The sequence below is a fragment of the Morone saxatilis genome, unplaced genomic scaffold (genome assembly GCF_004916995.1).
Source record: "Morone saxatilis isolate NCDOM2014 unplaced genomic scaffold, NCSU_SB_2.0 Contig21, whole genome shotgun sequence".
Lineage (NCBI taxonomy): Eukaryota > Metazoa > Chordata > Actinopteri > Moronidae > Morone > Morone saxatilis.
Window position 1 is genome coordinate 5,664,677 of NW_023339774.1, and position 16,370 is coordinate 5,681,046.

Sequence of the window (16,370 nt, forward strand, 5' to 3'; positions counted from 1 at the left end):
AGTGGCATTGCTCTCCTTATCTAACTCTTGGCAAAACAAAACAAAACATAGAAATTAAATTAATTTAATTAAAAGTTGACATTTTGGCAAAACATGATTGATTTTCATTGGACACTGACAACACAATCTGTGTTGAGGTGTTGTCAGGAGGCATTCTTTAACTTTAAAGGGTCACCATCTAAAATAAGCCAGGAACCACTAGAGAATAAGAATAATACAGTATAATGGATTCTTCACACTTTGTTCTTTTCTTCCACAAAGCTTCTGAGGGAATAATTTTCTTATTATTCATTCTGATTTTACAGCTCCAAACAGAGCAGCGGTGATAGTCGGCACCATTGTGGGTTCTCTGCTCCTCATCTTCATCCTGTTGGTCTTCCTCGGGCTTCTCTACTGGAAGTTGAGCAACAGACATCACTATGAGAAGGAGTTTTCCAATGACATCAGGTACCGTACAGCTCTGCAGCTCCAACAGAGACAGCAGGGCACAGTTAAAGGTGTTGGCAGCTTGGCGGTTAGACAAAGTAAATGAGCTGCAGCAGGAAGGGAACAAATCCACACACAACCTGGCAAGTTTCTCCTTGTGTTAATTGATCGCCAAAAAAGTCCCATGAATAAGAAACTTCTGCCTCTGTTGGTGTTGTGTTTAGTCAGCTTGTGAGTTTATGTTAAACGATGTGCACGTTTGGATGAAACATTATTGTGTGCACTTTGTGCGACATTTTATGTCTGCATAAATTAATTAAAATAAATTAATTGGCTTCACAAGCGAGAACAGTCGTCAACCACCGAACTTTAAAAGACAGAGAGGCAATTATAATATGTGCATTACAAGATATACAACCACACAGATCAAAGAAATTAGGAATAAGAAAAGAAACATCCTAGTCTTTATTTAAATTCAGGAAAGAAACTAATACAGATGGAGAAAAGTAGTTTTATTTAAGACTCTTTGAGTCTAGTCCTCTCAGGCAGGGTACAATCTCAAGCCTCACATTGTGCAGGACAATTTGATGAAATCCTTTTGAAATCCAAGGTTATGTGTTGCTTTAAGTGCAGTTTTATTCAGGTACATTGTTGCAAATATAACATTATAAATAACATCAGTTCCGCTGTATGCTTCATCTGAAAGCCTGAGTTTGGATTCATTAAAAGTTTCCAACTCTTTGTTCTTGTTGAATCTCCGTCTTTCTTTACAGTTGGAAACTTGAGAGGCTCTATAGTGTCGACAAACATTCTTGGTTGTTCTTGTCTTCTACTTGCAGCATTAATATACAGTTGATAAAATCTTGAAAAAACACTGGAAAGTGACATTTCTGAATAATGGTAACAAAATCCACCAGCATCTCTAATGCTCACAAATCAATGTGTTATATCTCATTTGTTTAATCCACACAAATAAAACGCAGTAAACAACACTTTGCCGCTTTATGGGGCTTATGTGCCGAACTAATTTTTGGCTCTGAGAAGTTGCCAGGCAACCAGACGAGGCTCCAGAAGTTGCTGTGCATGCAATAAAATAGTGTGACACATAAACCTCAGTAAAACAGCAAATTTTTGTTTTTACAGTTTTACAAAATTAACAAATGAGATGTAACACCTTGATCAGTGAACTTCAGGTGCTATTACGCATTTTGTAACCCTAGACAAAGCTAGATGTTTCCCTGTTTTCAGTCTTTGTGCTAAGCTAAGAGCTAACCTACTGTTGGCTGTGGCCTTATATTTGAAGGAAAGAGGGGTATCAATGTTGTCATCTGACTCTCCCCCAGAAAGTAAATAAGTAATATATATATACAGTAGCTATTGCTTTGAGTGGTCCATTGGTGTTGTTATATCAAGGGACCACTCAGAATGTTGTGGGTCGAATTTGGATTTGGCTGTTGAAGTATGTATGAAGATTTGACTATTCGTTTGACATCAGATTTTCACACAGAGCAATTAAAGTGTGCATCCTGCTCATTGTTCAATTATGAAATCTCAGCGCACCACAGAGCAACATCCTGCACACTTGGAAAATATTTCATCATGTCTTGAAGGTCTTTAGGTGAATGTGAAGGTTTTGCCTTACCACCATGCATATACTAGTTAGCTCTTTATATGGCAGGAGAAAAATCTAGCACAGCCACGTAAGTCTGTTGTTTTCAAGATTTATTTTTTTAATTTTGCATTTAAGGTAGGCAGCACAGTTTGCACTCTGCCCTGTCTATACAGGCTTCTATATAAAAATAAACAATATAAAAAATGCATATTAAAGTCAATCAAAGCAAACTCTAAATGTAACATACCCCTTAGAACTAAATGGTAGAGATCAATAGATCTCATGCCTAGAGGTACTGCCATATGTTGTTGTTGTTTGTTTGTTGTTTCTTTCTCTTTCTTTCTTCTTCTATTTGTTTATGATTTGAATTTCTGTGAAAACCTCTTAAAGTAAAAAGTATATTAAAATATCTAAGGTTTATGTTGGGTTTAAACCTAAGGATGCTGGCAAACAGCAATTTCAAGAGCTCAGGTGGTTGCCCTTGAAGGATGGAGCCATACAACTACCACTCAGCACAGTACGTAATATTTATAGCAACAGAGCTTTAAGTAGGTCTATCAGGTTTCACCACCTTCAGTTCAACGAGTAGCTAAAAGGTCAAGATGCTGACTATGAAGCACAACGTTACAGGTTCCAGTCCCATCAGTGATTGTTGTCGCATCTCTCACTTCCTTTTATTTATAATTCTTAGAATGAACGTTTTTGATATTTGTCTTTGATATTGGTGTACTACAGTGTGCAATATTTAGTGGCCTCTTACTGTGTGGTTGCAGATTGCAGCTAACTTAATACCCCTCGCCTCACCCTCCTCTTTCAAGCATGTAGGAGAAACTACGATGTCAAATTGCAATATGCTCTCAGTATTCAGTATGGTGGACATCTAATTTGGGGACAAAACTCCACAGTCCACAGGTGCAAGTATGTCATTTGCAAATTTTCACTTGTAAATTCTTGAGCCGATATTATTTTAGTCGAGATCTCTCTCCTCCACTGGAACAGTGTAACTAGTTGAAAAAGGCAGCATGGGACAGTGTGTCTCAACAGAAGGTCCTAGTTCAGACTCTTTCAGGTCCTGTGTCTGTGCGCAGGATGCAGAATGCAACGCTGCTCCAGGGCCGATGTCTGCAGCTGACCTCTCGTCCTGACATCTCTGAGAGGACTTTTCCTTTAGCAAATAAACAGTGTGTTCCAAAAATTTTTTTGGAGTTATGCTTCATATGCAGTTGAAAACAACCCACATGTTTTCAAAGTAGATGTGAAATGGGAGCGGTGTCAGTGTGGGAGGACAGTGTTATGTACTGGAGACAGAGAAGCACTTCAAGCCACAATCCTGATACGGGTTCTCTCCATATCTGCGACATACAGGAGTTCAACTCTCCTAACAGGACTGTGGCATCTTAGTGAGAAGTTCACAGGCGAGAGATGGGAATCATTTGAGCCATGATATCAATAGTTCCCCTCACATCTGTCAGATAGAATGCTCAAGATGAAAAGTAAACACTGCTGCTTGAGAGGGGGAAAAAAAGTTCAGAGATGAGTCATGCAGAGTATCAAATCCGTTCAAGTAGCTACTGTATCATCTGCGTCTAAAGAAATACATTAATACAGTGAGAAAAATAAGACTCCAACTCTGCATCAGGACCAATATGTCAGAGCTGTAAGTGCACATTTGAACATGAAATACACCAACAATAAATATATATACATATAAATGTACACTGAAAAGCAGACTGATAAATCTATACATCAACAGCTTTTATCTTAGTGTAAAGGGCAATCCACACAAGCAGTATTCTTCTAAACCTTTTTTTTTTTGTCAGTCACATCCAAACACTTCTATTAATAGAAATGTCACAATCCACATCAACTCTGACCACCTGCTGACTGGACAGATGGTTCTGAGCACAGTGACACCATAAGGGGTTGAAATCGGTGTGGTGTCTAACATTTGGTGTAAATTTGGGGTTAAACGGTGGTGAATTATATTAAACCCACAATAACAGATTTCGGGCCACTTTGGGGCAGCAGGAACAAGCAGCAAACTGTTTGATGTGTGGGGCAGGTAGCGTACAACAGGTTTATCAGAGCTTTTCCAACAGTGCTCCAACAGTTTGAACAGTGCTGTATCTTGAAACACCACTAATGAGACACAACCAAAACAGTAAATTTGCAGACCATAAAACCAAAACAGAAAGAAGAAAGATGCCATAAAGCTTCATAGGGGAGATATGGAAACCCGTGATGATTAGTGTATCTGCGGGATTGTCATTATGAGCTTCATTTTCCACATTAATCATTTGATTCATTGTTACTATAAAAATTGTAGTTATCTAGCAGCTTTATTATTATTTAAAAATATGCAGTATATAGCATGTCTAAATAAGTAATCAATATACTTCATTAAAGTAGCTTAAAAGGAGTAATTATCTAAGTACAAACCACTGGCATTCTGGAAGGATTTTACAAATATAAAATAAATATAGTTCTTTCCAAAACATTTATTAGTAACAGCAAACTTCCTTTTAATATGCAAATTAACAAATCATATATATATAAATACCATAAAAGTCTTTAAGAAGCCACAGCCATAAAAAAAAAATGTAGTTAATTTTCTTTGCATGATAATTGTTTTAGGAACAATTTTATGTAAAAGGTTAAGAGAAATAACTTCACTGGCAGAACACAACAACCCCGAAAATGCCCTAAAACTAGATAGACATAATTGGTGTTTAATTTACTTTACTGTATTTGTTTTGTACACATTCTTCTTCACAGCAGACACACACCATACACCCAAGAATCACAGCCTCCATGCATGCTATTTCCCACTTCACTTTAACAAAAGCAAATGTATTCCCTTTACCAGTGTCTTTGGCCTCCACAGGAGCAGAAAATGCCAAAGTCGATCAGTTGTGCGGGTGTTCTCTTTGACAGAGGAGCAGATCCTAGCTGGTACTGCAAAGTTACATAAATGCAGAATGCAAAGTAGCTTCTAAGCTTATGTGTTGGCAGCGGTGTTGACGAGGGAAGATTCTATTGTATGCTTCTTGTCAGTTTGCTGGTTGAAATCAACACCAGAGTGAATTTTATCCTTCAGTAGTAGAGAAGAAGGTAAAGCAGGATTTCAGGAGAGTAGGCGCTCTTGAATGCAAAGAGTCTCCAAACAGGCAACAACAAAGATTTATGCCTTTCACCTACAGGGCATTAGTAAATAGATGTACATCCAATAGTACATAAATATGGATACCAAAGCACAAAAGGCAATCTGGTTCTTAGTTATCAAACCCCCATATAACAGCAGGTTCAGTGTACAGTGGACTTAAGTAGTGCTAAAATTATGAATTAATTTATCAGTTAATTGTTACACGGAAATTAACATGTTTAATAATCGATTCATCTTTCAAGTTGTGTATCAAGACAAAAATGCAATCTTGTGAGTGTTTGCTGAATTTCCCTCTTTTATGATTGATGATTGTAAATGGAACACATTTAAGCTGCATTTCCAGTCACCTTGGAAATATCACTATTATGTGTCATTTTACTGACTAAACAATGATTTGATTGTAAAAATGATGATTCCCTTATAGGTAGTATGTTGTCTAGTTACCTGAACGCCTGTATCTCTGTTTTTTTTTTTAAGGCCACAATGGAAATAAGTCATTCACTTGAATGAGTTATCCGTGACATTTTGTAGAAGTATGTAGGATTTAGTGGCCTCTTACAGTGTGGTGGCAGATTGCAGCCAACTGAATACCCCTCGCATCACCCTTCCCTTCCAAGCATTTAGTAGAAACTACAATGGCTGCAAAAAAATGCAAAAGCCTTGTCTAAAGCCAGTGTTTAACTGAGCCCATTTCATTGAAAGTGCAGCTCTACCCCAAAATTAGTTTTACAGCTCTGATTTCATATTGTGAAAGCTCAGTCCATAAACTCAGCCACTACAGTTGCCTTCTAAGCCATTTTACCATGTAATGAATCAAGCACCAGTTCTCTAAATTTTAATTTAAATGACTGAACTGAAACGATTCCATTGGTAGTAAAATCCTTTAACGCTGTTGTTCTGTTCTGCTCCAATATCAAACAGGGAGGACGCTCCACCTCCTGAGAGCCGCCCGGTCAGTCGCCATACGAGCCGGAGCGGCAGTCAGCACCCACAGGTCACTTACTGCCAGGTGGACGGGACTGAGATGAGCTCTTTTAATGAAGGACACACACACACTCCCTCCAGCAACAGCCACAGACACACACCGGTCAAACACACACCAGTCGAATATGACAGCAAGTACGGATACGCAGTCTGAAGATTAACAACAAAGCTGAACTGAGAAGGATTTAGCTCTAATTGTAATGTTTTAATAGAAGATTCAACACAGTTTGGACACTTGAAACTGAAAACTGAATCAAAGCTGTGCAGTGTGATCATTTTATAACATTGTTCATGTTATTTACTTTAATATAATCTCAGTCACTTAAGAAGTTTTCTTCCTTTTATTACTGTAGCGCTATTATCTTTCAGACTCTGTAAAGAAAAGTATATATATAAAAAATTCATGAAAACAAAGACTTTATTCTTTGTTCATTTTTTTTATCTACACACTGAAATAAACTGTTTTGGGGATTTTTAAGTGGAAGTTTGGATGTTATTGTCATTTGCAATGGAACACAGAAAATTCAAAATACAACTCAAAATTCAAAAGGATTCAGTCTCAAATTTAAACCAAAAGAGAAATATTTATTTCATGATAGACCTCATTTGGAAATACTCAACCATTCAAAAAAAAATGTACACGATTAAGTACTTATTTTTTCGAGGATGTATTGACAGGAGTTGAAATATCAATAGCCACATGCAATGGGTTTTTTCCACTACATAAACAGCGACTAGACCCCACCATCCCCTCATTCTAGACAACATGGAGGCCTCCTGTGGGTCCCCCTCACACAGTGGTAGGACTTTGTGTTTTTTTGGGGCGGTCAGCCATTGTAATAACACACATCATAGACAGTCAAAAGTTTAGAAACTAAACAAATCGGCATCTTCTGCTCCATTAAGAATTCATGAAACAGCTAGAGTTGATGTGCTCAGTGTTTGCACTTTACTTCTCAGTGGGGTGTATGAATGAGAGTTAGTTCAAATTGATTTTTTTGCAGCAAGACGACAGCCTTCATTTTATGAAAACAGCTGTTTTACATAATTTCCAATCCCTAGAAAAGCATTTCTTATTTTTCCCCCCCATTTGTTTGCTGTGAAATTTTCTAAGACAAAAGACAATTCAGTGTCAGCTCCAAGCAATATATCAATACTCAAATGTGTAGGTGGAAGATATGAAGGTTAAAGGTAAGACCATGTAAATAGAGTTAGAGTCAATGCACTGTATATGACTATAAATGCAAACAAAACTGTAACTTTTTAAGAAAGCTGAGTTGACAGGGTCAGTAAACATTGGAATATCTGCATAACTAGAATTAGAAAATTGTCTGGTACATCTACGCTTTCAATAGAAAACTTGAAAATGTATGCCAACACAGTGCCTTTGAGGCTGTCAATCTGCAAAAGTATTTACTTTATGGCACTAGGAAATTAATGGAAGCAAATGGAAGCACTGAGCACTGCACCCCTAGAAAAATCACAAAATGATTAAGGGCTCCTTCTGTGGATTCATGTTAATTAGCACACAAAATTTTCCTTCAGATTCAAAATCCTCTGACACTATTTAATTTTCACCAGTCTGCACAGCACCAAAATGGATTTCACACATAAAAACTGATTAACATTAAGAGGGAAAGAAGCCCGTCACCTGATCATCTGTAAAAATAAGGCAAGGTACAAAAATCATAACAATCGACTCCATGCAGACATTAAAACATGGCTGAATTTGGCTTCAAATTATAAAAAAAAAATGTTGGTCCAGTTCTTTAAAATCTTAAAAAATAATCTTGATTCTGTGCAAAAAAACAAAATTCAAACAATAAAACAATGAACACAGAGATTTGAAAGTGTAAAGTGGTAGTTGAGTGGAATGTCTTGATGTTTCCCTTTCGCATCCAGCTGATTGCACCATTAGACTTGTGACGCCAAGGCCGACGAGAACTGTGTATGTGATTGTTGTTGGCTATAAAAACCCTCCGACTGTCCCTGTGAGTCCATCCGGTCACCAGTTGTGATAAGTTAAATGCTTCACCATCTTGTTTTTGAGGGCTCAGAAGGCGAGCCGTCTTCAGTATGTTGTGCCTCTCCCCTCCTATAGTAATAGTAATGTCCTCTGGACGTGGATAAACTGTCTTTTAGGGGATTGGCAATGTTCTTTTACTGGCTGATGTTGAGGTTCAGTAAGCGACCATTCTTCAAAGGCACCGTACTGTACATTGGTGTATGTGTGTGTGTGTGTGTGTTTGTGTGGGCCGCACATGGGCACATGCATACATGGAGAAGTAAAACCAGTCAACAAAGTCGATTCCCTCCACTGGTGTCAGCCCACAAGGCATCACCATGACAACTAAGGCAAAATCTCTCAACATGAAAACAGAGCATCTGTTTTTTTTCTTTTTTTTTCTTATTTTAGTTTTTATCATCTGATTCCTTGTTGTTACTAAAATCAACTTCCCCCACAATAATCAATAGTAATGATAATAATCTCTATTCAATAAATTATCTATACTGTACAATTATTTCACCTCGCATAGACCTGCAACAAAGGGGAGCCTTTTTCAAAGTAAAGCTATCCACAGTCAGTTTCTGCTGTGTCCTCAATAGTTCAATAAAGCCTCTGCAGAGCACACAGAGGCTGACAGACAGCAAGCCAGTTTTTTCTTCTTCCCTGTACAGAAATTAAACAGGACATCCGCCAAAAGGAAAGAAAAAAACAAATCCAAACAAAAGCAAAGCTGATGCATAATTGAAGATAGAGAAACGGGGTAGAAACACTCACTGAAAAATGAGTATCCAGCAAAAACAACAAAAAAAAGGTATTTTCCTGGAGAGTGAGTAATTTTCACTGAGAACAGTAGATTGAAGATGGTTCCTGATTTAAAGGGAGCCAGGCCAGCAAACACCCGTGCCTTACTGCACTCCTTCTTCATCCACGTAGGTTGAGGGAAACCATCCAATCTGAAACATAGAACATTAATTAACAGAGATAGAAACTCTTTCATAGTAGCACATGTAAACAAAGGGTGTTAATTGAGTCATTCAGACACCTTTCTACACCCAGCTTAGCTGTATATGCAGTAAGATAAACAAATGGTAAAATTCACACATTCACAGGCCACTCACAATGCTTTGCTCTAATTGGCCGGAGGTTGTGCATTATTTTCAGATAACTGCACAACTCAGATGGAGCAGCATCATCTCTGTTCTAAAAAAATATTTGAAGGCTTCTTCAGATACTATTTCAACGGTTGCTAGGCAACAACTTCTCCTCCTTGTTGGAATAGTGATAGTGAACTAATAAAGAAGACAACAAACACAATAATGTATTTAAAGAGCATAATTTTTATCACTGGCATGAAGTCATTGGAAAAGTGGGATAATGCCCTCTGATCCATGAAGTTAGGAAATATAAAGCACTCATTGAAACCTGCATGTCGTTTCAAAGTTGTGTCCCAGATCAAGGGAAGCATTGTTGCTGCATGGGCTCCTCTGTAGCCAGTGGCCAGTGTGACTGCATTTACACCTGTCTGAAAGCCCCAGGTTCAACAGATTAACATTAAGTGTCTCTTTGTTAAACCAACATATCTAAGCAGATTTCGTCTATGTCAGTATCATTATATACACAGATTAGTCATCCAGATGGATCTGACATTTAATAAGACATGGTCTTGCAGTGACAAAGATGAACTTGTCATTTAAACATTTCCATAACGGTCCTTACTGAAGTTAAAAAACCGGACTGCACAGCAAACTACAACCCAGTTATTTGTGCAGTACACTCAGTCTGGCTCCACAGCAACACATTAACACTGTCAAATTTATAACCTAATGGGGAACATCCCGAGAATAAAAAGCTGACATCACATTGCAGTTTAACTGCCAGCCTATTAAACTGGCACATTTCCCAGCAGCCAGGCTTTCACTTTTCTCTTTCAACCACCTCTTTAAGGAGTGTTTTAATATCAATGGTTTAATTGTTAAATTCAGTAACTCTGGCATCCACAAAAGCCCACATGAGTGCTGTACCTTTGATGTAGAGTGCCTAAATACTTGGTTTTGTCTTACGCTGTAACTCAATGAACCCAGCAGTGGGATCAGTTTTTAATCAAATGTAGAACAGTACTAATCTACAAACATTAGCAGCCCCTAACACGTGGGACTTTCAGTCTGGCTCCATTATTGTCCTGATCAGTTTAAACATCCACAAATGAACCCAGTTTCATGATTTACTCACTCGCCCATTGGCCTCTCCTTTCCACCAGCCCTGGTCCCCACCGATCTTGCTGTAAATTTTGACTATGTCTCCTTCTCGCAGTGACAGCTCTCTCATGTCTCGTGCTGCAAAGTTATACCTGGCCACTGCTGTACTGACCACCCGAGGAGTAAACACTGTAAAAATGGAAACAATAGGAGCTCAGTCCATTCATATTGTATGAATTGAACAGCTTATTTCACACAGTTTTGTACATAATCATTACCTAAAGCTATTCATCATTGGTATTAAGTTGAGAGAGGAACAGTTACAGGACAAAATGGTAGTAATTAGTTCTGAATGATCAGAGGAAACATGGTCAGTTTAGTGTTCAGCATGACATAATGCAGCCTCACAATGATAAATGAGCATGATGGGAAAGGACAAGTTGTTTCATCATGGGAGAGGAAATTGGTTTTCTTTTCTTGATTTAATAGGAGAAGTGTCATCCTGGGAATAATTAAAATGTTCCACTTAATGAAAAGAGCACCACAGAGAAGAATTTAACAAGGTCGAAAGCGCAGAGGCTTATTATGAAATTACAGGCGATGAGGACAACAGGAGCAAGAAAAGAAAGACAAAGAGTACCTGACCAAAAGGGAGCTGAGCACTGGGAGGAGGAGAAGTTGAGGCCCTGCGGACTGAGGAAGGAGAAGTTGTAGGAGGCGCAGGTGGCTGCTGATAGGAGAAGAGAAAGAGGAGGAAATACGGCTGGAAAACATTTTGAAGAGCATGCATGCAGAGCTGAAGCCAGAGAAGCAGAGTTTAAAAAGGAGAGCTTGCGCATTGAAGTTGTGTGTCTCTTAAAGATAGGGTTCTGTTTTTATGATCATTAATCTTGATAATTTTGTTGTCATGATTGGACTGTTTTAGTGGTGTGACTGAAACAGTTTGCATATTGCAAATAGGATCAGTGTGTAGGATTTAGTGGCATCTAGCGGTGAGAATGCAGATTGCAACCAAGTGAAACCCCCTGACTCAACCTGCGAAAAAAAACTAGGGCTAGTGTTTGGTTTGTCCATTCTGGGCTACTGTAGAAACATGGTGGTTTAACATGGCGGAGATAAAAATGGCTCATTCTAAGGTAACAAAAACAATTCCAATTTCCATGATACACTAACGAAAACATACCTATAAAATTCCATTTCTGCCAATAGATCATCCTAAAATGTTACACACTGCACCTTTAATTGTTGCATGTAGATACAGTGTGACTGTACTGACTTTACTGCCCCTAATAATAAACAATCATCAGTTTTGAATTATTGTACAACAATGGTGACAACAGAACACATAAAGGCCGTCTGACTTTTAATGTGTGAAACAAGAAATAAAAAGGGACTACTACTACTCTACTCTTTGCATCATATTTTAATTGCATTCTGTACTCTGTACAGCTTTACCAGACAATGTTTGTCTGGACTCTCACTCTATTACCAAACTACATAATGGTGCAGGAAGCATAGCTTAAAAAGGGAATAAGCGGCTTTTACCAGCCCCTGAACAAACCCACTGATAATAGACTGTATGAACCATAGATGCTTCCTAATCATAATAGATCCCCCCTAATCCCACCACTGTTTCATTGCACACCGGTGGGGTGTGACACGCCTGCAACCACAGAAATACATAAAAATGTGCGTTTGAAAACAAACGAGCAAGAGCACATTATCATCAGCAAAGACTCAATTGTCTCCATTCATTTCCAAATTCAGCCAAAACAGGGGGGGAACAATCTTGCTGCAGTGGCCAGGTCCTCCTGCAGATCGAACAAAGGCAGGCCAATGCAGGACAAGAGCCAGTGCGAGGCCAGAGCCACTATTGCTACAGTCTAATGGACAGAGAGGGATGCCAATTCAGACAGCCAGTCCACAGGCCTCTGAGTTAGCTGACAAACTCTTCCTCTTTGTCTTTCTGTCTTTATCTAGTTTGCACTGCCAGACTCCTTTTCTGCCCTTTTCCCCTCTGTGCTTCCTCCATTCCTCTCTGTATGAGTCAGGAGAGTCATTGGTCGACGGAGGAGTAAAGACAAAGAGAGTGGGAGGTAGTTTGTCTCTTTAATTTTACCCTTCCTGGCTATATCCACTGCCAAGATGGCAAAGGGATTAAATTTGTAAGGTAGAACTGCAAATTATAGTGTCTCTACTCAAATTAGTGTTGTCATAATCATTCATAGAAGCAGGCAGATGTGTAAGTTGACACACAATATGCTTTTAGCCACTGTGCCTATAATCCATCCACCCATTTTCCATCGCTTATCCAGGTCTACGTAAAGTCCTCCAGCTCTTCCTGGGGTAATCCGAGGTGTTAACAGGCCAGAATTTATATGCAGTGTACAGTGTGTTCTGGGTCTGCTCGGTGGTCTTCAGTATTGCCGGAGGGATATGTCCATGGGGCATCTGAATCAGATGCCCAAATCATCTTAACTGACTCCTTTTGATGCACAAGAGAGTTCCTTCCAGATGCCTGAGCTCTGGTGGTTAGCTCAACCACTGATTTCATCACTCCTGTCTGTGATCTAATTCTTTTGGGAAATACCCTGAGCTCATAACCATTAGGTCAGGGTTATAACCTATATCGAGTGGAAGTGCCGGAGAAGAGAAACATTTGGAAGTCTTACCTGGTGAGCGTGTACTGGCTCGAGTAAGCGAGCGTTCTCTTGACTTGTAGGGGTATCGCAATGTGGTATCTAATAACTTGAAGCTTTCTTTCAGTGAATGGGACTGATAGTACTCCACCAGCTCCTGTTATAATAAACCATACAGAAGGATTAAAACATGCGGCCATTTGATTCGTTACACTGGTATCAAGGTACTGCAGGTATTTTGTGTTGTTGACTTACCAAAAGACTCTCAAACTTCTTGGCCTCAGTGATGTGAATCCAGCTGTCTTTTTCAATGACTTTAATGTGCTTTACTTCATCATTGAATCTGTAAAAACAAACGTCACAAGTAAAAACACCAAGAAGAAGAGAAATTATTTACAATAGCAAATTATTAAATTCTCCTTAACATTAAATATTTTGTTGTGTACCTGAAGGTCTAATAAATAAAATAAAAAAGTATTTTTCACAAGTTTAAGCCGACTGTTGGACTTTAATTATTTGCCTAAAGGCTGGTCCCCACAGCTCCTGTCGCACCTGTCTAAAGACATGAAGAAAAATGTGCCAAAGCATTTCTACCAGTACATCACTGTATGACAGCTCCAGTAAGAGCTATTACATTATTCCTCTGCGGGATGCATTCTCTCAGAGGAAATGCACACAACAAAACAGGATCAAAAAATAAAAAAGCAATTACCGAGTGGTAATTAGCCGGAGCTAAAAGATGCAAGGAAAAAGCTGACTGGGGCATCCCGTGAGAATTTTCATTTCCCACAAGATGTGGATAAAAACCTTCCCTTGAGATTTCCCTCTCCTGTAGGATGTGAAACACTCACTTGATGCTGATGGCGAACCTCTCTGCCTCAGCTGTCCTCTCTCTGATAAGATAGGTCCCACTGCTGTGGGATTTTAAAAGGTTGTCGGCCTGCTGGCGCTCCATGTTCCCTGCAAACCTACAGAGGAGCAGACAATGAACGTTGTGACCTCCAGATACGAAGTTATATAATCAATGTCATTGGAAAGGCTTTACAAATCGTCCGACATCAAACAGCTATGTAGTAATTAATCTTTTGGTTGCAGTCCATTTTGATGTCATTTAGCTTTAAATTGAACTAGTGCATGAAGTTAAGAGTGTAACTAGTATTAACATTAATAGAGCTGCAGTAATTAAATGACAGTGACCTCAGGGCAATGGTATTATAAGTGTACAGGGCCTTTAAAGTATGAGGATTGAATAATCTTAAATTCATAACCTTCAGAAATGAACGGTCTTACCAAGGATATCCATAGTAGTCTGCTTCCCTTGAGGACTGCCGGCTGGATAATGACTGGAAGGGCTGTCACAAATAAACAGACACTGCACAATGAATAACTTATAAAGAGAACAAAACCGTGAAGCAGAAGTAAATCTTTTATATGTATGTCCCACAGGTAGTTAAGTTTACACTAAAGAGGAAAAGAAGGGCTCTGGTATGCCCTCAGAAATCACACATACACTAATGATTCCCTTCAAATGCATACCTACTGTACATGTACATGGATGGCTTACCTTTGGGTCCAAATAAGGTTTGACACATGAACTGGGAAAGAAGCCGCTCTTTTGTGTTTGTATCAGCTTCCCCTGCAAGATAAAGGCGAGGCAAGTTTACTTGTACCGCACCGTAAATACTGACGCAATACAAAGTCTGCTTTACATGAGACAAACAGACGCATTAGAAGATGAAAATGAAATCTCATAGAAAATTAAAAGGAAAATTACATTAAAGCAATAGATAGTGTCAGTGTGGCTAGAGTGCAGCAATAAACGGCCCTCAGACTAAACATCAGTACAGTAGCCACCACAACGAGATTAATATGGACTAAAAGGAACACAGACTGCACCGATTTTCACAAGGAAAGGCTTATTTTTCTAGAAAGAAAAATGTCTACCAATGAAAACATTTGGAAAATCCTATAATCACATAAATCACTGGCTCCAACTGACTACACATAACATACATTACACACTGACGCCACTATTGCACTGACAACAAATGATAACACAGCTGTCAAGGTCGCCCATCAGCATCAGACTGACTTAAATATACCTGCTACCTGAAACGATTGATTTTTAAGCTTAACATTGACGTTTAATGGGGAGATTCATTGGTGACTTTAAATGTACAACTTCAGAAAGTTGCCCTGGGAAAAGCTAGCCTAATATAAGAATCTGAGCATGTATAAGAGTCAGTGATTCAGCAGGAGTGTCAAAAGTTCCCAGAGCTCCTGTCACTGGGGCCTAATTCAACCTCCAGGTTTGCAGGTACAGCTTCATTGATGTTCAACTAAAAATTGGTAAAGTCTTCATCTTGCTCCAAGAAATCAGACGAATGATTGTTCCAGTAGTAGCTGCAAATTTCAGATTCTACTCAGGAGTGTGTGACAGGTGCGACGGAAGGCAGCACAACTTGTGAAAGGACTCCCATGGGTATGTAAGCTGGTGCCAAGCGGATACAGTGCGACAGTATGCTGGAGTTTATATTTTATTTTTTTTATTCAACTTCAGAATCTGAAGAATCATAACTTTATTGCCAATATATGCTGACACATAAAGAATTGGATTCCAGTTCTACAGGAAAAGGAATATAACTAATCACAAGTTTTAACCATGTTGTGAGTACTGGTGGTCTGACACTCATGTAACTGCAATGTCCCTGGTCCAAATCTTACCTCACTAGGTGACCCTGCTCCTGACCTGGATTTGACACAGGTCTTGTCCTTTGTATGATGACACTTGACACTTCATGCAACAATTCTTGTTGCATAATGTTTTCATCAAAAAATCTACTTATCTCCTAGAATTCATGCCGGACCATAGCATCATTCATTTTTAAAAGATAAAGAAATGTTTGCATCTGGTGTCAACTTGTATCTACAATTTAGATAATGTAGTTTGCTTTTATAATTTGAAATTATTATCTTGACAAATACAGACCCCTGTGAGGACATTTTATTTATAGTGGAGTCAGTATGTGGACGCATTTTATTTAATGGAAAAGTAAAAAGATCAACATTTTAGGAAATGTCCTTATTTGCTTTGATGCTGAGTCTGAGATAAGAAGATTGATACCACGCTCTTGTCTGTAGGCTACAGTAAATATAAGGCTACAGCCAGCTTAGCAGAAATGTTAGAAAGAAACAGCTAGACTGCCACCTCGCTCACTAATTAACATGTTATATCCCTATTTATGAGGGGTTACATGCAGGACTATTTCTTGGCCTCACCACTGACTGGTTGCATGGCAACCTCATGGTGATGACAAGACTCCAGGAAGTCACTGAACCCAGC

At 38.9% G+C, this 16,370-nt stretch overlaps 2 protein-coding genes across 4 annotated transcripts in view; one reads left to right on the forward strand and one right to left on the reverse strand.

Annotated features, from left to right (window-relative positions):
- Positions 1–6,634, forward strand: part of vsig8a (V-set and immunoglobulin domain containing 8a) — a 13,600-nt gene extending 6,966 nt beyond the window's left edge. The window contains exons 5-6 of the mRNA XM_035667875.1: positions 306–447; positions 6,123–6,634. Coding sequence (XP_035523768.1) covers positions 306–447; positions 6,123–6,339 — 359 coding nt within the window. The 3' untranslated portion in view covers positions 6,340–6,634. The remainder of the gene's footprint in view (positions 1–305; positions 448–6,122) is intronic.
- A 206-nt stretch (positions 6,635–6,840) lies between these two features.
- The window catches only part of vav2 (vav 2 guanine nucleotide exchange factor), a gene marked incomplete in the record, with an annotated part of 184,476 nt that continues 174,946 nt past the window's right edge, over positions 6,841–16,370 (reverse strand). For 2 of the 3 annotated variants that reach the window (XM_035667864.1, XM_035667863.1), the window contains 8 exon segments: positions 6,841–9,146; positions 10,423–10,577; positions 11,029–11,118; positions 13,061–13,184; positions 13,283–13,370; positions 13,879–13,995; positions 14,318–14,379; positions 14,592–14,663. In XM_035667864.1, coding sequence (XP_035523757.1) covers positions 9,099–9,146; positions 10,423–10,577; positions 11,029–11,118; positions 13,061–13,184; positions 13,283–13,370; positions 13,879–13,995; positions 14,318–14,379; positions 14,592–14,663 — 756 coding nt within the window. 3 annotated transcript variants of the gene reach the window in all.